Source organism: Saccopteryx leptura, chromosome 3 (genome assembly GCF_036850995.1).
Source record: "Saccopteryx leptura isolate mSacLep1 chromosome 3, mSacLep1_pri_phased_curated, whole genome shotgun sequence".
Taxonomy (NCBI): domain Eukaryota; kingdom Metazoa; phylum Chordata; class Mammalia; order Chiroptera; family Emballonuridae; genus Saccopteryx; species Saccopteryx leptura.
In genome coordinates, this window is record NC_089505.1 from 274,888,756 (window position 1) to 274,913,750 (window position 24,995).

The 24,995-nt window shown below is 44.7% G+C and overlaps 2 protein-coding genes and 1 pseudogene across 3 annotated transcripts in view; 1 reads left to right on the forward strand and 2 right to left on the reverse strand.

Moving 5' to 3' along the window:
- Window positions 1-12,885, reverse strand: part of MTA3 (metastasis associated 1 family member 3) — a 244,599-nt gene extending 231,714 nt beyond the window's left edge. Inside the window, exon 1 of the mRNA XM_066378408.1 lies at window positions 11,950-12,885. The gene's annotated coding sequence lies outside the window, so the exon portion shown is untranslated. The remainder of the gene's footprint in view (window positions 1-11,949) is intronic.
- On the reverse strand, window positions 250-688 carry LOC136397935 (COP9 signalosome complex subunit 9 pseudogene; annotated as a pseudogene).
- A 131-nt stretch (window positions 12,886-13,016) lies between the features above and the next one.
- KCNG3 (potassium voltage-gated channel modifier subfamily G member 3) overlaps window positions 13,017-24,995 on the forward strand; it is a 31,480-nt gene continuing 19,501 nt past the window's right edge. Inside the window, exon 1 of one of the 2 annotated variants that reach the window (XM_066378411.1) lies at window positions 13,017-14,157. In XM_066378411.1, the coding sequence (XP_066234508.1) occupies window positions 13,493-14,157 (665 nt within the window). In that variant the 5' untranslated portion in view covers window positions 13,017-13,492. The remainder of the gene's footprint in view (window positions 14,158-24,995) is intronic. The other variant, XM_066378412.1, reaches the window with a different exon arrangement.

The following is a 24,995-nucleotide window of genomic DNA, read 5'->3' on the forward strand; positions in this document are numbered from 1 at the left end:
TAATGTTATTCCTATGTGGTGGCGCTTTGTTATAAAGGCATCGATATTCACATTGCACTTTGGTCACAGATTTGAATTTAGCGAGCCACAGAACACACTGAACTTTCCTCTGTACTGTCCACATCTTGACTGGCATGGCCGTGGGCTGCTCCACTGTATACACGGTGTTACGTCATCTGCGCATGCATACATGCTGCCACATCATCCTACAGAAACTGGGAGGGTTTTCCTTTTTTTTTTTTTGATGACATCCCTTTTTTTTTTTTTTCATTGCAGTGAGGACAACAGCTGGTCACGTTCAAGATTAACAGGCAGGCCTCAGCCACCCGGCTGAAACCGGCCCCCGGCGGGGTTCCCCATCCCTTCATCTCAAGAGTTCCCACAGTTCTTCAGAAGCATCCCTGCTGTCCCGAGGGGCTCCACCACAGGCCCACCTAACAACGGCTGGACTGCCCCCGCTGCTGGACGCCTCACTGGATGTCACCGTCATCGAAGAGGTCTTCAAAATCATTAAAGAAGTCTGCGTGAACAGCCTTTTCATTGGCTGCCAAGTCCATCAGGAGCCCGGTGCTGCCTCCGGCCTTGTCCAGATCCACGTAGGGCCCAGCACCCTCGGGGAACATCTCGTCCACCGCCGGCTTCATCTCCCCCGTGGCGCTCCGGGCGTCCGTGGATCACTTCGAGGGTTTTCCTTTTATTTGGTGCAGATTTCACATTTCTATAATCTTTTTTTTTTTTTTTTTGTATTTTTCTGAAGCTGGAAACAGGGAGAGACAGTCAGACAGACTCCCGCATGCGCCCGACCGGGATCCACCCGGCACGCCCACCAGGGGCGATGCTCTGCCCACCAGGGGGCGATGCTCTGCCGCGACCAGAGCCACTCTAGCGCCTGGGGCAGAGGCCAAGGAGCCATCCCCAGCGCCGGGCCATCTTTGCTCCAATGGAGCCTTGGCTGCGGGAGGGGAAGAGAGAGACAGAGAGGAAGGAGGGGGGAGTGGAGAAGCAAATGGGCGCTTCTCCTATATGCCCTGGCCGGGAATCGAACCCGGGTCCCCCGCACGCCAGGCAGACGCTCTACCACTGAGCCAACCGGCCAGGACCCTCTATAATCTTTTGTTGCATTCCTGTGACCGGTCAAAAGTGCACCATGACTTTACGGACACACTGTAGAACACAAATATCACTCTTGAGGTGGTTATTATTGTGAAATCACAGCAACTATAAATTAAAAGTCTTAAGTAATGCTGATTCAATGGAATTTATGTTCATAATGTCTCCCTTCCCATAAATATCTGTTGCTATTGAGATAGACCACTGGTACAGTCATCAACTGTCTGCTAATTCTTTGACACTAAGTTAAATACACATTGTTATCTAGAGAAGAAAATGCTTTGGCATCCTTAAAGGAAACTTGGTAAGCCTATTTTGTTCTTTCTTTGGAGATTTACACTGACATTTGCTCTAATTGTCCTTGTAGTTTCACCCATCACAATAGAAGCTAGTGAAAGGATAAAAACCCTCTCAGAGTCCTTTGCTACAAAGATTTTTATTTGTGATTACTTTCCTTTGGAAAGGAAAAAGAAAAATTCTACTTGGAAAACCTAAAGTACCAGCAAATATGAAGCAGAGGGGAAGGCTCCTTGTAGGCATAAGAAGGTTCTATATCTGGGGACAGGATCTGTTGGTTCTGGGCCACACGGCTACATGGAGTTACAGCAGACACTCATTTCAGCACTTTTTGCTGAGCCATTGGCTCTATTCTCAGACCCAGGCCTAAGACAGGCTTGTACCAACCTAATTGCATGTGCTTCAAATGTCTTGTAAAAACTGCAAATCTTTCAGTTTGCTGTACCCCTCAGCTTTCTATGAAAAGCCCATATATATAAATATAGTCTACCAGAAAGTTCTGTCCGCTTTTATCACAAGTTTTGACACATAAGCACATGTTTATTTGGCGCATGTGTGCCTCTCTATTTTTATCACTTAATGTATACATACTGACGTAGCAAATTAACTAAAACAAAGTTGATTCACGTTAGTCTTATGTGTGAAGCGATAGTGTACCCATGGCTACTGATAAAGTTCATTTACGCCACTGTAATTTTTACGAATTTCAACAAGGAAGAAATGCTACAGAAGCATGTCTGTCGCATCCACCATATTCCCTGGACTTAGCACCCTCCAACTATCACTTGTTTTTGTCCTTACAAAATTTTTTGAAGGGCAAAAAATTCAAAAGTGAAGAAGATATCAAACAAACACTGGTTCAATTTTTCGCATCAAAAAATAAAACATTTTTCAAAAGTGGGATATACAAATTGCCCTCACACTGGCAAAAAATCATTAATAATAATGGCAGTTATATTATTTAATAAAGTTTATTGATGGTAAGAAAAATTTGCATTTTGTTTTATTCCAAAAATGGACAGAACTTTCTGGTAGACCTTAATATATATATAGTGTGTGTATGTATATATATATATAATATATATATGATATATATATATCATTTATTTATTTATTTATTTAGCTAACTTGTAAAACATGTGTCTTGGGAAAAACTGAGGCAAATGCGTGAGGTTTTTGCTGTAGAAGGGTAATGGGGTCACACACACACCAGAATTGGATTATTTTATCTCCCATTAAGAACTGGAGGAAAGAGGTCTGTATTTTAAACCCTGTACCTTGGAGAAAAACGCAACTGCTGTTGAAGAGTGTATTAATTATTCAGTGTGGAGCCAGTGCTATTTTGGTTGTATCTACGATTGAGAAGATCATTTCCAGGCATACCATACAACTTGGTTTCAGTCAACCCCAGTCCCACTCCTCAGGCAAAAATAACAGCCCTGGGGGCCCTGGCCAGTTGGCTCAGTGGTAGAGCGTCGGCCTGGCGTGCAGAAGTCCTGGGTTCGATTCCCGGCCAGGGCACACAGGAGAAGCGCCCATCTGCTTCTCCACCCCTCCCCCTCTCCTTCCTCTCTGTCTCTCTCTTCCCCTCCTGCAGCAAGGCTCCATTGGAGCAAAGATGGCCCGGGCACTGGGGATGGCTCCTTGGCCTCTGCCCCAGGCGCTAGAGTGGCTCTGGTCACAACAGAGCGACGCCCCGGAGGGGCAGAGCATCGCCCCCTGGTGGGCAGAGCGTCGCCCCCTGGTGGGCATGCCGGGTGGATCCCGGTCGGGCGCATGCAGGAGTCTGTCTGACTGTCTCTCCCCGTTTCCAGCTTCAGAAAAATACAAATAAATAAATAAATAAATAACAGCCCTGGGCATGGGGGTTGGGATTGTGAGGTAGGGAAATAGTTAATAGCACAGAAGGATAAGAACAGCAGGTGTTTTTGAAAACTGTTCCCAAATTAGTTAATTTTGGTTTATTAATGTTGATAAAGGCAGCTGTCCTCTCTGCAGAACAAATAGAACAAGAGTAGGGAACTTTCATTCATTTAGAAAATGTCTTTGATTTTTCTCATGAGCAGAATCCTCTCTCAGGCTGTGTGAATATGCCTTGGGACATGATGGGGCAGAGTGAGGGAATCTCTCTCTCTGCCTGGTTCTCCCACTTCCTTCCTGACTGGGCTCAAAGTCTTTGCCAGAAAGCTTTGCTTCTTGATCTTAAACAACCACTCAGGCAGCTGGGTCTCTGAGATGTCAATCTACCACCAGAACAACAGCATTTTACATTTCTTTCCATATTTCCTGTTGTTCCTGAGCCAAGACACACAGAACCGCCTGGATCCAAAACTGATCCTTTCTGGACAGTTTTATTTATTTTTTGGGAAACAATTTTGAAGTGTTTGGTTTAATGGTGGACAGTTCTTTCCTTGTGTCCCTTGGTCTGTTTCCACATTGTCTCCTTACTCCAGGGACAGAAGGAAAGGATGAGGGGACACAGACACCACTGGAACTGATTCTAAGAACTTTTCTAAGTTAAGCACCAGCCAGATAAGGAATGTAAGGGTACTCACTGATCCAGGATGGGGGCCTGCTATATGACTGAGTAGGGCTTTTGCAGTGCTTTTAAATGCCAGGAGACTGACATACACTGTAGGTACAGAGGGAAAGCAGTGCCAAGGTCTCCTTTGCCAGTACGCCAGCCATTTAACAAAATTGAAGTGGTTTTTCAGAAAGAGCCTGGATTTCCTAAGTTGGTCAATTCTGGCCTCACTATCCATATACACTGACACTGTCAGCTCAGCACTCAGAGAACTTCATTTTAATCAACAGTAATAGCTATTTATTTCTTCAACAAATAGTTATTGAGCTTCAACAAGAAGCCTGGCACTGTTCCAGGAGCTGGGGACACCACCCTGATCTAGACCCAGGGTCCCTGCTCTCAAAAGGAGTGAGTAGAGTCTGGTGGGGAGGCGGAGGATAAACAAGAAACAGGTGGATGAGCAGATGATATTTTTTCACAGTGATAAGGAAATTTAAAAAATAAGTTGATGTACTAGTACAAATGGTTGGGGAAGGCCTCTTGAGGATGTTTGAATTGAGACTTGACTGACAATGAGTCAGTCATATAATGCTCTGGATCAGTGTTCCAGGTAGAGGGAGCAGCAGGTGCAAGCCCCAAATGTAATTGATCAGAGAACGAGGCAGGACACAGAAAATATGGGCCAGAGGAAAAAGAGAGTAAGAGAATCTGGTTGGGGGATATGTGCTGAGATTTTTTTAAAACTATTTTTTTCAAAACTGAAAACATAATTCTTACATTTGGTGTTTAAAAAGATTAAAAAAAAAAAAAAAGGACAAGAGGTTTACAATAACCAGTAACAAGTAGGTCTTATATGTACTCCAACCTCCCCTGTCCTCCAATGAAGAAACAAACCACACGTAAGTGTTCTTTATGTATCCTTTCAGAAATCTTAGCATACCTATATTTATATATCTTTATTATAAAGAAGGGATGATTTAGCCCACAGCTCAGGACCGAGATTTTTTTGGGTTAACTGTTGGGGTTAGAAATGGTTCAATATAAGCCTATATGAACAGCAAGCATTAAGTCAATGGATGTGCTACTATTTAAATAACCAGCCTCGGCCTGACCTGTGGTGGTGCAGTGGATCAAACATCAACCTGGAACACTGAGGTCACTGGTTCAAAACCCTGGCCTTGCCCAGTCAAGGCACATGTGGGAGTTGATGCTTCCGGCTCCTCCCCCTTCTCTCTCTCTTTTTCTCTCTCTCCTTATTAAAGTAAATAAATAAAAAATTAAAAAAATAATAACCAGCCTCCTAATTATGGACATTGAGGTTGTTTGCAGACTTTTGCTTTTGAAAACAATGCAATGCTCCTTAAATGTAAGTCTTTGTGAAATATATGCCTCAATCTGTAGGATAAATTCCTGGTGTTAAAACTGCTGGACCACTAGGTATGTGCATATTAAATGTAATAATGATGGTCAAATGTGTGTTGACCTTTTTTACACTCTGGAGAAACTTGGGAGGGACTCTTCATTATAGATCTATAAAAGAGTGCATTTTGGTCTAGTCTGAAGAAATAACTGACAACACTAAGAAATGAGCTTAAATGAAACTCAATGTTTCATTCACATTTTTATTTGTACTTATTTATTATGGACAATTTAAAATAAATAAAATGGGGGAGGGATTAATATAATAAACTCTTATCACCCAGCTTCAACAGTTACCAATTCATGGCCCGTCTTGCTTCATCTATGTCCCCATCCACTTGCCTCTGCCTTTGATTATTTTGAAGCAAGTATCAGACGTTATATCTTCTCCTCAAATATTTCAGGATATGAAAGTGGCTTTTTGAAGATTAGTTACCTTGTAGGATGACCCACATTCAAGATTTGCTAGATTGCTTCCTCTGGTATTACCTAACTTGTTCCTCCCTCCCCAAGAGTGTTTGATGTTTGGTAGAGGCAAATTGGCAGTGAGCCAACATGCGTGGACTTTGGGTTTCAGTACTGGGTTGAGCACTTACAGATGTCTGTGTGACCTTGAGCAAGTTCAACCTTTTTTTAATGTTTATTTTATTGATTTTAGAGAGAGAGGGAGGGAGAGAGAAAGACAGCGACAGGAACATTAATCTGTTCCTGTATGTGCCCTGACTGGGGATTGAACCAGAAACCCCTGTGCTTTGGGCCGCTGTCCTAACCAACCTAGCTATTCGGCCAGGGATTAATCTCTTTTTTTTTTTTTTGTATTTTTCTGAAGCTGGAAACAGGGAGAGACAGTCAGACAGACTCCCGCATGCGCCCGACCGGGATCCACCCGGCACGCCCACCAGGGGGCGATGCTCTGCCCCTCGGGGCGTCGCTCTGTAGCGACCAGAGCCACTCTAGCGCCTGGGGCAGAGGCCAAGGAGCCATCCCCAGTGCCCGGGCCTTCTTCGCTCCAATGGAGCCTTGGCTGTGGGAGGGGAAGAGAGAGACAGAGAGGAAGGAGAGGGGGAGGGGTGGAGAAGCAGATGGGCGCTTCTCCTATGTGCCCTGGCCAGGAATCGAACCCGGGACTTCTGTACGCCAGGCCGACGCTCTACCACTGAGCCAACCGGCCAGGGCCAGGGATTAATCTCTTGAAGCCTCATTCCCTCAACTGGAAAAAGGTGGTGATAAAAAGACTGCTTTTGTGGAAAGCTGAGTTCATGCTAAACATACAAGGGGCTCTTAGTCACTGTAAGCCAGTGGTAGTCAACCTGGTCCCTACGGCCCACTAGTGGGCGTTCCAGCTTTCATGGTGGGCGGTAGCGGAGCAACCAAAGTATAAATAAAAAGATAGATTTAACTATAGTAAGTTGTTTTATAAAGATTTATTCTGCCAAACTTAGCAAAAATCCGACATAAAGTACTTGGTAAGTAATTATTATTATATGCTTTAACTTGCTGTAATTCTGCTTTATAAATTTTATAAAGTAAAGTTACTTCCCTACTTTATAAATCACCATTACTGTGGAACTGGTGGGCAGTTAGAAAATTTTACTACTAACAGAGATACAAAAGTGGGAGGTAGGTATAAAAAGGTTGACTACCCCTGCTGTAAGCAGCAAAGGACAAGTGGTGGTGGTAGTGGTGGGGAGAAGGGCCATCTTGATCTAACAGACCAGCAAAACAGGAGTGAGATTTGGGAAAAGATGACATAGCACCAAAAATGTTTTTGCTCTTAGTGAATGATGGAGGGTAGTGGAACACGCCACCCCAAAATGTGCCGCTTTGGCCTGAGACTTATTTTGAGCTAAAATCACTTACAAAAACTTCATCAGGTACAAGAAGGATGCTCTGATCTTTCTCTTTTTCTTCCTGGAAGCAGGAGGTAAAACCCTCTTATTGAAGATGTTCTCCCTGTACCAGGAGGAAGTAGCACCCTTATCAAGGAAGGAAATGGAAGCAGAGAGAATTCCACACAAACACACCTTGTTAAGATAGTTATCTTCCTTGAGCCTCCCCTTATATTTTACTTTTTTACAATTGCCTCTCTCTCTTCAACTAATATAAAGGTTTTACCATTTCTTTGGGTCATTTCTTTATGAGGGTTTCCATGTCACATAAAACGTATTTTAAATAAATCTGTATGTTTTTTCTCCTGCTCATATGTTTTATGTCAATCTAATTCTTAGTTAGGCTAAATTGAAAACCCTAAGAGGGCTGAAATAAAATTTTGCCTCCCCAATAATGATTACCCAGTGACCATCTCAAAGCTGGAAATGTAAGGACAAGAGTTTCTTTTGTTTGAGTAAGAGCACAAAGTGTTCTGGGGCAGAGAAAAGGCATTGGTGTGGGGTGGTATCTCACTTTTAAGAATGGGGTCCGCCCTGGCCGGTTGGCTCAGCGGTAGAGCGTCGGCCTAGCGTGCGGAGGACCCGGGTTCGATTCCCGGCCAGGGCACATAGGAGAAGCGCCCATTTGCTTCTCCACCCCTCTGCCGCGCTTTCCTCTCTGTCTCTCTCTTCCCCTCCCGCAGCCAAGGCTCCATTGGAGCAAAGATGGCCCAGGCGCTGGGGATGGCTCTGTGGCCTCTGCCTCAGGCGCTAGAGTGGCTCTGGTCGCAACATGGCGACGCCCAGGATGGGCAGAGCATCGCCCCCCCTGGTGGGCAGAGCATCGCCCCATGGTGGGCCTGCCGGGTGGATCCCGGCCGGGTGCATGTGGGAGTCTGTCTGACTGTCTCTCCCTGTTTCCAGCTTCAGAAAAATGAAAAAAAAAAAGACTTAAAGAATGGGGTCCATGTGGTGGGATGGTTCTGAGTGCAGTTTATTACAAGTTACAAGTTACCTTCTACAGGAATAATTGTGGGTGAAGTCAATAAGATCTTTCATTTACATAAAAATAGAGACAAGGGCAGGCTATGTTTCCATTCGAAAAGATGACTTTTTTTTCTGAAGTAAGAAGCCAGGAGGCCGAGAGACAGACTCCTGCATGTGTGCTAGGAGGATCCACCTGGTAAACCCACCAGGGGGCGATGCTCTGCCCATCTGGGCCATTGCTCCGTTGCAACCAGAGCCATTCTAGTGCCTGAGGCAGAGGCCATGGAGCCATCCTCAGTGCCCGCCCAGGTCAACTTTGCTCCATTGGAGCCTTGGCTGTAGAAGGGGAAGAGAGAGACAGAGAGGAAGGAAAGGGGGAAGGATGGAGAAGCAGATGGACACTTCTCCTCTGTGCCCTGGCTAGGAATTGAACCCGGGACTTCCACACCCTGGTCCAATGCTCTACCACTAAGCCAACCGGCCAGGGCCATAAAGCTGACTTTTTAAAGCAACCACTGTTTATGCAGATGTTGCAAAACAAATCAGTATAAACACAAACACTTGGAAATATGAATTAACAGCACAGTGAAAGCTTTCTAAAGCAGAGTTGAGAAGTAATCTGCAAGTATCTGCGATGGAAAGTGATGGAGGAATCTGTGTTCAGTTCAGAGAGTCAGCAGTATAAGGGTCACAACTTCTAGTGAATTTTTGACGTTTCTGGTTACTTCTCTGTGGTTGATCACATTTTTAGATGAATCAATTCACTCATCCAATTTATATTTATTTTGAACCTAGGAATGAGAATGAGCATGGCCTCTTTGGGCTTGTGGAAACATACATGAAGTGAGATATTTTCCATTGTCATGCACTAAGCTATAGCTCACCCTCACATCCTCTCCTTTAGTCCTTACATCACCTCTTTGATGTAGCTATCATGATCTCTTTTATATGCAGGAGAAAATGGAAGCTCAAGAAGGTTAAGGAACTTGATCCAGGCCACTTAGCAAATAAGTTGTGCAGCCAGGATTTTAATCTAGAGAGGGACTTGATAACCAGTTTGGGCTCTATTGTACAGACAATAACATTGTAGTACACTGCTAACAAGAATTAGGGGATCAGGGAATGTGCAGATACTCCAGTACTTTCAGCCTTTTGTATAGTGCATTTTCACCAATGAAATAAAAGTTGGTTTTGCATCTCATTTGCATAATTGAACAACTTTCTTTGACTTGTTTGCTTTTCTGATGTTCTTTTTTTTAATTTATTTTTTATTTTTTTTTATTCTTTTTAGAGAGGAGAGGGGGAGACTGAGAGAGAGGAGAGACAGAAGGGGGGAGGAGCTGGAAGCATCAACTCCCATATGTGCCTTGACCAGGCAAGCCCAGGGTTTTGAACCGGCGACCTCAGCATTTCCAGGTCGACGCTTTATCCACTGCGCCACCACAGGTCAGGCTGATGTTCTTGTTTAATAAAGAACAATGCTTTTTTTTATCGCTTCATATTCATTTTGAAATCCCCTAATTTTGTGAGCAGTATATTATAATCCTGTAGATCTATAGACCTTTTTGGTTTTCAAAACTGGGGAATGACTTGATTAAAATTAACAGAAGGAAGGGCTGTCTGGTGGCATAATACAGGATTCACAGAAGGAGTGCTGAATGATCAGATAGAAAGTTGTGGTAGCAATGCGGGCTCAGGAGATAGAATGACTAGAGTTTGAAACTAGAAAACCTGGTTCCAGCCTGTCTCTACCATGATACTGCTGGCTGGGATACCTCAGGCAAGTTAACAGCCACATCTCTGAAGCCTCCTTAATCCACCCTAAATAATGGGTTGATAAATTGAGATGACAAAATTTCTTGGTTCTTCTAAATGATCATATCCTCCCTGATGCCTTTATATTTTAATGCATTCTAAAGATTTATATATGAAGACCCTAAATATAATCCAGAACCAGCAAAGAACTTAGACTTCACAATTCTTAACACAGTCTTCTTTTCGGAGCACGAAAGACTAGAATTGTTTTTAAGAATGCTTTCTAAACTAAACAAGCCAATTGTTCTACATCTTACTGTTCTCTTTGTTTAAGAAAATGGTTTGGGTATTGTTGCTGTAGCAGTGGTTGATGAATCAAACAGGAATATTACTCTTGAAACAAATAAAATGATTTAAACCCATCTCTAAGAAATTTTATGAAAATATACCTAGGAGGCACAAATTATATTGCCCTCGCATTCATTTGTTTTCCGAACTCAAATTTAATTTAAAATGTGATATTTCTTTAACTGGTTCAATCAACAGATTTTTAAAGGGATTCTAGATAGAGACCACAGGAAATAAATACAGTAATGTTAGAGCAAACAATCAACAAAATAGTTGTTCTGTGGCCTGTGATGCTTCTAGAAAGTATTTTTAACAACTCCCTGAGGAATTGGCTGTTGGTGTGAAGTCAGGCTCTTTTCTCACATCTGCAAACTTTTCTCCATCCTCACAAATCCATTTCCAAGTCCTGCTGAGACCCTGGTCTCAGTGTTTCTTTTCTCATCTACAAAGACTTGGGGGTGGGTTTCTCGTTCCTGGGTTGCAGAAATGGACTTCTCCTTAGGATAACCCAAAAGGCAAAGGAATCTTCATGAAATAAAGCTTTTCACCAAGCTTTCATAAAACCTTCTGGGATCCCATTGCTTATAGGATGAAATAGAAATTCTGCATTTGGGATCCCCATCCTTTCAGCCAAGCAAATGCATTCCCTTTCTTTAGACTTGAATCCTTCACATTTGAGAGTCTTCTTGGAATGCTCTGTTCTTTCTCTCTGCCAGCTCATGACCATCGCCTCCTTTGATTCTATCTTGAAACTCACTTCCTTCAGGATGTTCTCTTGGTGTAGTAGCTACTTAGCAAATAAACAACTGCTTTTGAGCTCTTTATCACATTAAGTGCTTTTAAGATAAATTATCCAAGTCTAGGGGTAAACAACTTAGATTATCATTTTTTAAGAAACTACCTACCCATAAACTTGAAAAAAAAGAAAGAGAAAAAATAAAAGGAAACCACGCAAACAAAATACACTGCTCACAAAAATTAGGGAGTAATTCAAAATGAATATATCCCCTAATTTTTGTGAGCAGTCTAGAAACAGAATCATAGATACAGAGAACAGACTGACAGCTGTCAGAGAGGAGGAAGGTTGAGGGGCTGGATGAAAAAGGTGAAGGGATTGTGTGTGTGGGGGGGGACCATGTAGATAGAGGCAACAGTATGGTGATTGCCAGAGGGAAAGGTGCTAGGGGGAGATGGAAGAGGGCAAATGCGGGATAAGTAGTTGCGGGAAGAGACTGTATTTGGGTGGTGAGTGCAGGGTGCAGTATGCAGATGATGTACTGAGTTGTACACTGGAAACCTCTATGGTTTTGTTAACCAATGCCATCTCAATGAATTCAATTAAAAAAAAAATCCGGTGATTTTTTTTTTTTTTTTTTCTTGGTGAGAGAGAGCATTTCAATGTTTAGGTTTCTGGTTTTTCGCTAGGAATCCATACTAGACCAAGAGCAAAATGACTCTTTTTGGTGACCTCTAGTGGGCACGAGACAATCCTACAAAATTATGAAAGTGAAGGGCAAAGCAAAACCTTTCTCGGCTGGGTTACTCTCAGGTCAGTTGACCGCACGCATCCCACCCAGCTCCACCCTTACTTTTTCTTCCAGTAATTGTTTTGCATTTAACACAGTTTGCCTTACGACTCACCTGTTTTACTTCTGCGCGGGCTAGGCTGTTAGTGTCAGGTGTCGTGTGAATTGTTGGTAGCACTTTAAAATAATCCCTGTCAAATGGAACCCATTGCCTGGGTATTGACCAGAGCAAAGCACTGGGCAGTTCGCTCTGCGGAGTCTTAAGTGGTTCTTAAAGCTCCGAGGGCCCGTGTTGCAGCCGGCTTGGGGGTGCACGGGGGGCAATCAAGACTTTATGAAAAGGAGGATGCAGACGAAGGCAACGAGCAATTCTGTTCTCGCCAGTGGCAAGGCAATTCTCCCCACTTTCATCTTACTCCACAGGAAGAGTCACGATGAGGTCCAGGCGCACTACACGTAGGCACCGCGCCCTCTTAGAAATAGTGCCCCAGAAAGCGGGGGCTAGGGTCGCTCTCCTCCGGTGGAGGGTGGAACCGAGGTTGGATGCTGGGGTGTGAGGCCGCCTTCGGAGCACACGGTACGTGATCTCCTCGCTGGGAGAGGAAGAGCAAAGTCTTCAAGAAAAGCAGTTGCTGGAGTGCCTTCTCTGAGAAACCCTTTAGGCGGTCTCAGAAACACAGCTGGGTTCTGGATAGTTTATGGAAGAAGCTCTCCAAGCGCCGTCTGTCCCCGCCCCTCAAATCCTGCACCCCAGTCTTCACCCCTCCTTACCATACTGTCGCCTCCCTTTGGGGGGCTGTTAAAAGGGCCCTTGGGAGTTGTCCAAGTCATCCTGATGGCCCGGGGCGGGACGCGGGAGCAGGCACCCCGGCTGTGGGGCTTGGCTCACCCCCTCCACCCGGGGGCTCCCCGCTTCTCACCTCCCCGCCTTGTGGACCCCTCCCGGCCACTGCGGGAGCGGAGGACGGCGTCACGAGGCGGGGAGCCCAAGGTCCAGGGCGGGGCACCGGGGAATCCCAGCCCGAGCGAGCCCGGGAGGTGCGGGCGCGGGTGGGAAGAGGAAGGCGGCGCGCACTGGGAGGTGAGCCGAGTGGAGCCGGGAGCTGAGGAGGCCCCGCCCCCGCCTCTCCGAGCCGGCTCCTCACCGCCAGCAAAACCGCTCACTTTGCTTCTTGCCTCTGGACGGCGGAGGGGCGGTTGCCACATCCACGGCCGGAGGGAGCGCCGGGGACCGGGAATCATCCCGCACCAGATTTCCCTCTTGCCGCCCGCACCCCTCAGGGAGGACAGCTCCCTTGCCTTGAAGAGGACATCCCTGCCTTGGAGGGGGCAACCCCCGGGCGCGAGGGGCGGCGGCGCTGACAGCCTCGGTCTCCGCCAGTGGGACGCAGAGCTGGCGCCGGAGGGGAGTCTCCGTACACCTGCAGGTGCTGCCGCGCGAAGGGAGTGTCGCTAGGAGCGACGCTGGGCTGCCGTGGAGGCTAGAGCCGAGGGATCCTCGGGCCAGCGAACGCCAGAAGCGGAGCGGGGAGGCAGAGTGGGCCACAGTCCGCGGGCCCCGACGGCGCGCTCCCGGGTCGGCCAACGTCAGACAGACCCCGCGCGGAGGCTGGGGGGCGGCGGCGCCCTCGGGCCTAGGGTCTTCGGGGCAGCCAGCCATGACCTTCGGGCGCAGCGGGGCGGCTTCGGTGGTGCTAAACGTGGGCGGCGCCCGGTACTCGATGTCCCGGGAGCTGCTGAAGGACTTCCCGCTACGCCGCGTGAGCCGGCTGCACGGCTGCCGCTCGGAGCGCGATGTGCTCGAGGTGTGCGACGACTACGACCGCGAGCGCAACGAGTACTTCTTCGACCGGCACTCGGAGGCCTTCGGCTTCATCCTGCTCTACGTGCGTGGCCACGGCAAGCTGCGGTTCGCGCCGCGGATGTGCGAGCTCTCCTTCTACAACGAGATGATCTACTGGGGCCTGGAGGGCGCACACCTCGAGTACTGCTGCCAGCGCCGCCTCGACGACCGCATGTCCGACACCTACACCTTCTACTCCGCCGACGAGCCGGGCGCGCTGGGCCGCGACGAGGCACGACCCGGCGGGGCGGAGGCAGCCCCCTCCCGGCGCTGGCTGGAGCGCATGCGGCGGACCTTCGAGGAGCCCACGTCGTCTCTGGCCGCGCAGATCCTGGCTAGCGTGTCGGTAGTGTTCGTGATCGTGTCCATGGTGGTGTTGTGCGCTAGCACACTGCCCGACTGGCGCGCCGCAGCAGCCGACAATCGCAGCCTGGATGACCGGAGCAGGTACTCCGCCGTCCCTGGGAGGGAGCCCTCCGGGTAGGACGCACTGCTTCTTTGCCCGTTGCGTCCGTCCTGTCACGTCTGTCCGTCCAGTCCGTCGGTCCTGTCTATGTCCTGTCTGCCTCTGGGCGACCGAGTCGGTCTCGATTCTGGGCCCAGCGAAGCTTCAGGCGCAGCCAGCTAGGGACCCGCTGGTCCTCACTCCCGACCCTTATTTTCCTGGCACAAGCCGGCTCTGGTCCATAAACTAGACACCCCTCTCTGGGACGAATCTCCGGGCATGGGGAGGGGCGGACATAGACAAACCTCCCGTCCTTGTAGTTTACTTTTGAGCAATTAGCGACCGGTTAATTAGATTTCTCTAGTTTCATTGGTAGTATTCAACTGTTTAAAATTGAACTAAGAGCAGTTTGAATTATTTGCCAATTTTGGTGGTGTTTGAAAAGATGAAGTCTGGTTATTGTGAATGTGGTCTGCTATGCACTGCCCACACATTCTATACACAGTGCATAATATGTACTGTAATGAAATTGTTTGTATCATAAAGGAGATTAATTTAACAGTAGGCTCTAAGTAATGGATGTTTGTGCTCTTTTTCTCTCCTTTTTCCTACAAAATATGGAATTAGCAAAGCACCTGCCCACCGGTTGGTACCAAAGATTTACACTGTGTCATTAACAGGGATCTGCAGTATGGGGAGGGATAACACCATTACCTTGGGAGAGGAGAAGAATCTAAACTGCCCTCAATCCAGAAACCGTATTTGAGTAGATAATATTTTTTTTCACTTTACTAGGATGAAAGGAAAATATTTAAATCTTTCCTTAGATCATTCTCACCTGAGTAAAGTTGGACTTTCAAGGGAGATAGACTGGGCACAAATACAAATTGCATTTTTTTTTTGTCTTACCTTTGATACTGTTTTAAGATTCTCCTTCATTCATTTTTTTAAATTAGGCTGCGCCAGATAATCTTTTCCTGATAGGCACTTGCATGTTTTTAATGGTGTTATTTGCCTTGATATTGCAGTGGGTGTCTTCCACGTAATATTCTTCCTTTGGAAAGTAAAGATTATTATATAAATCTAAGAAATGAAATTGTCTAGTACCATGGAGTCCATTATTATTATTATTTTTGAATTGTATACTTTGATTTTAATTTATTGTGTTTACATAGATTCAGGTGTCCCACTGAATACATCCCCCCCACCCCTGTGTTCCCTCAACATTCCCCTTGCCCCCCTGCCCCCAATGGAGTCCATTATTGATATGCCATCTTGGCGTGAAATCCAAGACATGCTTTGGAAGGAAATTCATTAGGAAACTAATTTTGTTTAATGTATTAGGTTTTGAATTTTCAATTTACTGATAAGAGTTACTTATTTGGTACTACAACAGTACAATGAAATTAATTCATACACCTAAATAAATAAGTGCCCTTAATTCTTTCAGAGGGCCATAAAAAGTGCCCTTGAAGTAATTCACTAGTAATTGTAGAATTCTAAGGTTAATGAAGGTTTAAGCTACATTAGCAAAGGAAGCAGGAGAATTGAGTTATTAGTACAAATATTTAGGGGAGTTGGCTAAACCTGTATATAAGCAAAACCAGTCAAATAAGCTGAATAATAATTTGGGGGGATTGGGAGACTTTGGGGAGATGGGGAGGGCAGTGTGGAGATCGTTCATGTAAAGCATTAGGAAAGAAATGGGAGACAAGAATAATAATTTGAGGGAGAAGGGGAGCAAAAAAGGAAGAAACAGATGGAAAAGAGGAAGACTGCAAAAGAAGTAAAGGAAGAAGAAAAGAGTAATGCTTAATTTGTGTATATGTATTTTATGTTTATATATAATTACTCAAGTTAGAACTGTTTCCTAGATACGCAGATATTTCAGGCAATAGCATCTTTTTCTTGGCTTAATGGCCCAGTTTTAAGCTTAACTCTGATGGTAGGTATATGAAAATCAGTATCTGTAATCCCAAACAGATAAACTGAAGGATGACTGAATGACTGAGGAGGCTGCACATTACAGAGGGAGCCACCCACCAGCCTTCCCCAATGGAGAGGGTCCCTAAGCTGGCACTTCAAATATACCATACTCTCTCAACCCCTGCTTGCTTATGGTTGCTGAAATTAGTCTTTCTAAAACATCATTCTGATCATTGATCATATTTGGCATCTACCAAATAAAGTCAAAACTTCTTTCTTGGCCTTCAAGTCTCTTTATGTCACAATTTGCCATTCTTGGCTTAGCCCATTGTAATTTGCAGGCATCTTGTGAGTAACTTGTGTTCAAGGCACTGTTGGTATTCTAAATACTGTATTTTTTAAAATGGTGTCAAGTTGGTGATGTAGGAATGGGAGGTACAACTGATCAACAATTGAATTCTTCTGAGAAGGTCTTCAAAGTGTGGGTAGATGGAAACAAGCCATCTCTGGAAGGTTGCAGAGGTTGTACACTACCCAACACTGGCAGAGGGTACCATTTATGTAAACTGTACTGTTTACACTTGACCAGTGGTGGCGCAATGGAGGATAGAACATTGACCTGGGATGCTGAGGTCCCAGGCTCGAAATCCCAAGGTCACCAGCAGGCTCACCAGCCCTGAGCACGGAGTCACCAGCTTGAGCATGGGACCTTAGACATGATCCCATGGTCGTTGGCTTGAGCCTAAGGTGGCTGGTTTGAGCAAGGAGTCACTGACTCAGCTGGAGCTCCTCAGTCAAGGCACATATGGGAAGCAATCAATGAACAACTAATATGTCGCAACTACAAGTTGATGCTTCTCATCTGCCACCCCCCCTCAAAAAAACTAACAATAAGTGAAAACTGTAGTGTTTGCAACTTGCACAACCATGTGTGCTCCACCTGGGGGAAAAAATGAGTATTTTCCAGGCATGGGCATAGGCTTGAAATATGTATGTTATGTTAAGTGGGTAGGAGTTCAGTGGTGGAGTGAGAGATGGATAGAAAGCAAATGTTAGAAGGCCTGGAATGAGAGAGAGAATAATTTTTATTTACAAGCAGTGTTTACCCATTGGTGGGTTTGGGGTGAAAGGGTTGTGCATGTAATGTAATGTCATGAGCTGTGCACTGTGAATTTGAGATGGGGAAGACTGGAAACAGGAGATTGAGTTTAGAGATCTATCCAGAGGGAGGGAAAGAGAGCTTGGATTGCTTTGAGGTGGTGAAAATAGAGAAGAAATGACAATTCTGGGAGATATTAGGATGAATTAAAATTAATCCAGGGCATTGGAAGGATACAGGCTCAGGGACTGATTAAATAGATTTCCAGGAGCTAGGAGCACTTCCACCATGTGCAGGCTCCATTTGTCCAGACTGGCCTGCTCGCTTGTTCCCAAGCCATCCGACTGTCCCTTACTGTGCATTCCCTTGCCTATTGAAAGTGGATCATACATCAAACCCAACTCAGATTCTATTTCTCTTTTGAAGCCTTTTCTGATTACCCTAGTAAATGTGATTTTCCTCCTGAATTTCTTGAGGGATTGCTTACTTGTGCTACTTATTTGGCATCTATAATATCCTTCCTTGAATGGTCATTATTTTTTTATATAAACATGTCCTAGCTCCTAAACTAGATGAGCTGAAAAGCCCTAGAAGGCAGCTAAATTCTCTTATACTATTTATTATGATAGCATCTTCTAGAAAAAAATGATTATTCCTGCACAATAAATATCTGCTGTTTATATTACATTTCAGAATATAACCTTCCAGGAATATATCTTCTCTTGCAGAGATTGAAGAGCTGCGTGGGGTAAGGCTGTGGTCTTCAGGTGGCAAAACTCTTAGTTGAGGAAAAGATATGAAAAGCAATCAATGAATAACTAAAGTGCCGCAACTGCGAGTTAATGCTTCTCATCTCCCTCTCCTCCAAAAAAAGTAAAAATAAAAAATAAACTGTAGTGTTCGCAACCTGTACAATCATGTGCCCTATTAAATCAAGGAACAATTATTTATGAAGTACCTATTGTGCAAAAAGAATAAAGATAATAAGATATTTTTTTGACTTCTGAAGTTTTGGAATGGCACACAATCTGAAATTTAAAGTTAATCTTGAGAGGTTTTCCAAATCAATAATTTGAAAACCTTTTGTGTATGGATACGATCTTTATTTATTTTTTTAATTTATTGATTTTAGAGAGAGAGGAAGGGGGAGAGAGAGAGACATTGATTTGTTGTTCCACTCATTTATGCCACTCAGTGGTTGATTTTTGTATGTGCCCTGGTGGAGGATCACCACATCCTTGATGTAGCAGGACAATGCTCTAACCAACTGAGCCACCTGGCCAGGGCCTGGATATGATCCTTTAAATTGATTTGTTTTAGATGGTTAATAATCATATAAATGATATTCAGAGTCCAAAAGCTACAAAAGCAAGCCTTTCTCCATTATCCAACCATTCAGTTATTTTCCTAGATATAACCAAAGTTAAAGTATTTTCTGTCATTTCAAAGACATTTTATATAAGGATATTACATATGTTTTTTAAAAAGCTGTCCTGAAACTTGCTTTATTAACTAACCAACATGTCACAGAGATTGTTCCATATGAGTAAAGAGTTGCCTGATTCTTTTATGCAGTTGTGTAATATTTCTTTGTATGGAATAATTTCTGGACATTTATATTGTTTCTTATTTGTAGGATATGCTGTAGTAAATATCTTTGTGGCTATGCATTATTTTGCTTTTATGAAACTATATCCGGCCCTGGCCAGTTTGCTCAGTGGTAGAGCGTTGGCCTGGCATGCGGGGGACCCGGGTTCGACTCCCGGCCAGGGCACACAGGAGAAGCGCCCATCTGCTTCTCCACCCCTCCCCCTCTCCTTCCTCTCTGTCTCTCTCTTCCCCTCCCGCAGCCAAGGCTCCATTGGAGCAAAGATGGCCCGGGCGCTGGGGATGGCTCCTTGGCCTCTGCCCCAGGTGCTAGAGTGGCTCTGGTCCCAACAGAGCGACGCCCCAGAGGGGCAGAGCATCGCCCCCTGGTAGGCAGAGCGCTGCTCCTGGTGGGCGTGCCGGGTGGATCCCGGTGGGGCGCATGCGGGAGTCTGACTGTCTCTCCCCGTTTCCAGCTTCAGAAAAATACAAAAAAAAAAAAAAAAAAGAAACTATATCCATAGGCTAAATTCCTGAATTAAAGTCAGAGCATGTATACTTTTAATTTTTACAGATAATTTCAAATTGCTCTCCAAAAAGATTGCATCAGTTTACACTCTCACCAGCAGTGTGTGAGGGAGCATGTTTCTTCATAATCTACAAAGTGTTAATTGCACCTTTATTTTTTTATTTATTCATTTTAGAGAGAGGGAGAGAGAGAGAGAGAGAGAAGGGGGGAGGAGCCGGAAGCATCAACTCTCATATGTGCCTTGACCGGGGAAGCTCACGATTTCAAACCGGTGACCTCAGTGTTCCAGGTCGTTGCTTTATCCACTGCGCCACCACAGGTCAGGCTAATTGCACCTTTAATTTTTTTTTTAATTTAGAAAATTAAATTTAATGGGGTGACATTTTTTTTTTTAAGATTTTATTTATTCATTATAGAGAGGGGAGAGAGAGAGAGAGAGAGAGAGAAGGGGGGAGGAGCAGAAAGCATCAACTCCCATATGTGCCTTGACCAGGCAAGCCCAGGGTTTTGAACTGGCAACCTCAGCGTTTCCAGGTTGACACTTTATCCACTGCACCACCATAGGTCAGGCGGGGGTGACATTGATCAGTAAGAGTACATAAGACAGGTAAACATTTCTATAGCATATGAACTATTAATTATGTTGTGTACGCATCACCCAAAGTCAAATCATTTTCCGTCACTGTATATTTATCCCTTTTTATTCTCTTTCTTCCACTCCCTTCCCCACTGCACCTTTACTCTTGGTCATGCTGAAAGGTGAAAAAGGCTATCTAGTAGCTTTAATTTGTTTTTGCTTTATTTTGAATAAAAATTGCTTGTCTTTCCTGACCAGGCGGTGGTGCGGTGAATAGAGAGAGCATCAGCCTGGGACACTGAGGGCTCAGGTTCCAAACCCCAAGGTTGCCGGTTTGAGTGAAGGATCATAGACATGACCCCATAATCGCTGGCTTCAGCCCAAAGATCACTGGCTTGAAGGACAAGGTCACTGGCTTGAGCCCAAGGTTGCTGGCTTGAGTAAGGGGTCACTGGCTTGGCTGGAGCCCCCACCCTGCCCGCTGGTCAAGGCACATATGAGAAAGCAATCAGTGAACAACTAAGATGCTGCAACTATGAATTGATGCTTCTCATCTCTCTCCCTTCCTGTCTCTGTCTGTCTGTCTTTCTCTCTAAGAAAAAAAATTACCTTAACATATATTTAAGAATCCTTTATCTTTTTGGTGAGCTATTTTATCTTTTGCTCATTTTGGTCAATGATTTTTTTAAAAATTAAGAAATCAGCCCTTTGTTTATGATAGGAATTGCAAATACTTTATTTTTTAATTTAGGACTCCATTAAAAGAAAAACATATTTGCCTACAACATAGTAGCTTACTTTTAATATCTATTTATTGAGAAAAAATACATTAATGATTAAAAAATAACTGGATTCTAACCATTTGTCAACCATTCTTTGACTTCTGTGACTGTGCCGGGCACTGGGGATACAGAAGCATATGACAGGGTTTCTGCTGCTCGCTTGGAGCCAGTGGACGAGAGGTGGCAGTGAGAGGGGGACAAACAACAAAGTCTGGAAATAAGAATTTCAGAGAGTAAAAGAAAAACAGAGTCCAGAATACAGCAAGGGTGGTCCTTTGAATAGGATATGAGAAGGTGACATGAGTTGAGACCTGAATTGTGACAAAGACCTGGCCTTGGAAGTGGGAGGGAAGAGTGTTTTGGACAGAGGGGACAGCAAATGCACAGGCTCTGAGATGGCAGTGAGCTCGGCTTGTCTATGGAACAGAAAAGGAAGGCTAGCATTTAGTCCGAGATAGTCCAAGATGGGAGGGGGTAGATGAGGTTTGAAGGAGGCAGGGCCTGTGTGCCTCTGGGAAGGAGTTTGGATTTTATTCCAAGTGGGACAGCTAAGGATTCGGAAGGTTTTAAAGCAGAAGGAAGATATGATCTGATGTGTCTGTGTGTTTTTTACTGATTTTAGAGAGAGATGAAGAAAGAGGAAGAGAGAGAGAGAAACGTCGATTTTTTTTGCTCCACTTTATTCATACATTCATTGGTTCTTCATACATTCTTGTATGTGCCCAGTCTGGGGATTGAACCCACAACCTTTGCATATTGAAATGATGTTCTAATCAACTACCTACCTGGCCAGAGCTGCAGGACTGCTTATGTGTTTTATTTATATTTTTATTTATTGACTTTAGTGAGAGAGGAAGGGGGAGAGAAAGAGAGACAGGAACATCCATCTGTTCTTGTATGTGCCCTGACTGGGGATCAAAATGGCAACCTCTGTGCTTAGGGCAAACTCATTAGTCAACAGAGCCAAATATCAACAGTACAACAATTGAAATTTCTTAAACTTAAACTATATAGGTAGGTACATTCCTTATCGAGGTAGTGCCCGCACGTGGTATTTTGTGGAAGAGCCACATTCAAGGGGCCAAAGAGCTGCATGTGGCTCATGAGCCGCAGTTTGCTGGCCAGGGCTGTAACCAACTGAGCTATCCAGCCAGAGCAGATCTGATGTGTTTTAAAAACACCAGTGACTACTAGGTAAAGATGGATTGCAGGGACAACAGCAGAGCTGGCAAGACTTGGCAGGTGAAAGAATGTGGGGCTTGATCTAGGGGAGTAGCAGTGAAAATGGTGAGAAGTGATTGGATTTGGGTAAAAATGTGGATTTTGCTAATGATGATGCATCTGCCAGTACTAGGGCAGTGTGCAAGGTTTCATTTATGGAGTGAAGTGGTGTTAGGACCCAGAGACAGTGGGGTCCCTCTTGCTTAACTGTCTTGGCCCACACATGGAGAGCTGGGAATCAGGTCTTTTCTATATAGGGTTTGCTTCCCATTTTGGGTATTGTGAGGAGAAGGCTCTGGAAGAGGGAGTTCCTGAGGGCCAGTGGGAAAGGGATCAGGTACCCTTTTCCTCTCCGTACTGCCAAAACCATCTCACTGAGAGGACTGCCCCTTCTGTGAAAGTTCTTTGGTGAAGACATTCACAACATCCCTTAATGAACAGTTCTGGTAACTGATCTTAGAAGGGTGATGTTCTTAATGTTCTATCTGATTGATAAGACAAACTAAAGATTTTTCAGGCAATTTGCCTTCTAGTAACATTTGAGTATCATTTCAACACTGCCAAGGAGATTAATGTTCTTTTGGTATTTGAACATACAGTCATCTTTTAAAATTACTGAGCATTGCCGACTGTTTCATAAAAAGATGCTCTTTGCTAGTCAGAAGTTTGAGAAAGAAGGGGAGAGGTAAAGTCGTTGTCCTTTTTACCTTTTGGTCCCTTTTCCCCTTGAAAACCTGTCCCCTCAGTCAGTCTCAGCAGCAGTGTTTTCTTTGGAGTTTTAAATCTCTGTAGCATCCAAAGGTCTTGCTGTAATTTTTTTTTTGTTGTTGTATCTTTCCAAAGCCGGAAACAGGGAGAGACAGTCAGACAGACTCCCGCATGCGCCGGACCGGGATCCACCCGGCACGCCCACCAGGGGCGATGCTCTGCCCACCAGGGGGCGATGCTCTGCCCCTCCGGGGCGTCGCTGTGCCGCGACCAGAGCCACTCTAGCGCCTGGGGCAGAGGCCAAGGAGCCATCCCCAGCGCCCGGGGCCATCTTTGTTCCAGTGGAGCCTCGGCTGCGGGAGGGGAAGAGAGAGACAGAGAGGAAGGAGGGGGGGGGGTGGAGAAGCAGATGGGCCTCTCCTGTGTGCCCTGGCCGGGAATCGAACCCGGGACTTCTGCACGCCAGGCCAACGCTCTGCCACTGAGCCAACCGGCCAGGGCCTCTTGCTGTAATTTTAATCTTTTCTTTTAGAAATTATTTCTAACAGTTACTTCGTGTCAGAACTTTGATCTTTAATTTGTATTGCTTTGTGTTGTGGTGGGAAGAATTTGAGATGTAAAGATGTTAACATTTCTTGTAGTGTTATTTTAAGCCCAGGTTTAAAAAATGAAATTATCACAATGAAACACCAGGTGATGGAAATTTAAAAGCCAACTGCATTATTTCTGTTGCCTTGTAGGCCAGTATTACATAAATCCCAATAAGTTTTTAAGTACTTTAAAATAAAAAGCAATTTTTGAAACTGAAGATGGAAGTCTCAGTGGTTTTACTTTGCAGATATGGTGGATATTTTCAGAAGCCAGTAATTAATAGATCTCTGATAGTATTGAACATAACCCAGACCTCGCTTAAATTATGTTCTTTCACAATGGACTATTTTTTTTAATATGTATATAGGGTTTTCTATCTGCTGCCAATTTTAGAGGTCAGTTGAAACTTCTTTTGTTAATACTTTTTCTTTAATCAAGGTGCCTTTTCTCCCTCCCTTTTAGTAAGCAAGTCATCATCACCATTTTTCTCTTAATTTTTCAAAAGTAAAAACTTTGACCTGACCAGGCAGTGGCGCAGTGGATAAAGCATTGGACTAGGACGTTCGAAACCCGAGGTCACTGGCTTGAGCACAGGCTCATCTGGCTTGAGCATGGGGTCACCAGCTTGAGTGCAGGGTCACTGGCTTGACCGTAGATCATAGACATGACCCCGTGGTCACTGGCTTGGGCCCAAAGTCCTGGCTCGAGCAAGGGGTCACTCATTCTGCTGTAGCTCCCTGGTCAAGGCACATATGGGAAAGCAATCAATGAACAACTAAGATGCTGCAACGAAGAATTGATGCTTCTCATCTCTCTCCCTTTCTGTCTATCTGTCCCTACCTGTCCCTCTCTCTGATTCTCTTTCTGTCTCTGTCAAAAAAAAAAAAAAAAAAAGGATGGATGAACCCTGGCTGGATAGCTTGTTTGGTTAGAGCATTGTCCCAGAGCACAGAGGTTGCCAGTTCAATCCCTGGTCAGGGCACATACAAAACAAATCAATGTCCCTGTCTCTCTCTCACTTCCTCTCTTGCTAAAATTGACTAAAAGTTAAAAAATATAAAACCAACGAGTGAAGTCCAGCACTACTCTTTATTAATGATAATAGCCATTATAATAATGCAATTAATAATGAATTGAATATTACTATTACTAATATTTTAATAGCAAACATTTGGAAATAACCTTTAAAAAACATAACAGCATTTTTTTATTTATTCATTTTAGAGAGGAGAGGGAGAGACAGAGGGAGAGAGAGAGAGAAGAGAGACAGAGAGAGAGAAGGGGGGAGGAGCTGGAAGCATCAACTCCCATATGTGCCTTGACCAGGCAAGCCCAGGGTTTCGAACCGGTGACCTCAGCATTTCCAGGTCGACGCTTTATCCACTGCGCCACCACAGGTCAGGCCAGAACTCACTTTTTAAAGTGCACAATTCAGTGGCTTTTAGTACAGTCACAGAGTTGTAGAACCATCACCATCCATACTGTTTTTTTTTTTAATTTTTATTTTATTTATTCATTTTAAAGAGGAGAGAGAGAGAGAGAAAGAGGAGAGAGAGAGACAGGGGGGAGGAGCAGGAAGCATCAACTCCCATATGTGCCTTGACCAGGCAAGCCCAGGGTTTCGAACTGTGACCTCAGCATTTCCAGGTCGACGCTTTATCCACTGCGCCACCACAGGTCAGGCAACCATCCATACTGTTTTAACCAGTATGGTTTGGTGGTGTGTTTGAAGGAGTATAAAATGTTTAGAAAGCTAGAGCCCATGAATGGCTAAGAAAGGGACACAGACATTTTGGGTAAGCAGATGAACCAGACAAAGCAACAGGCAAAATATTTGTGTTTGAATTAATACC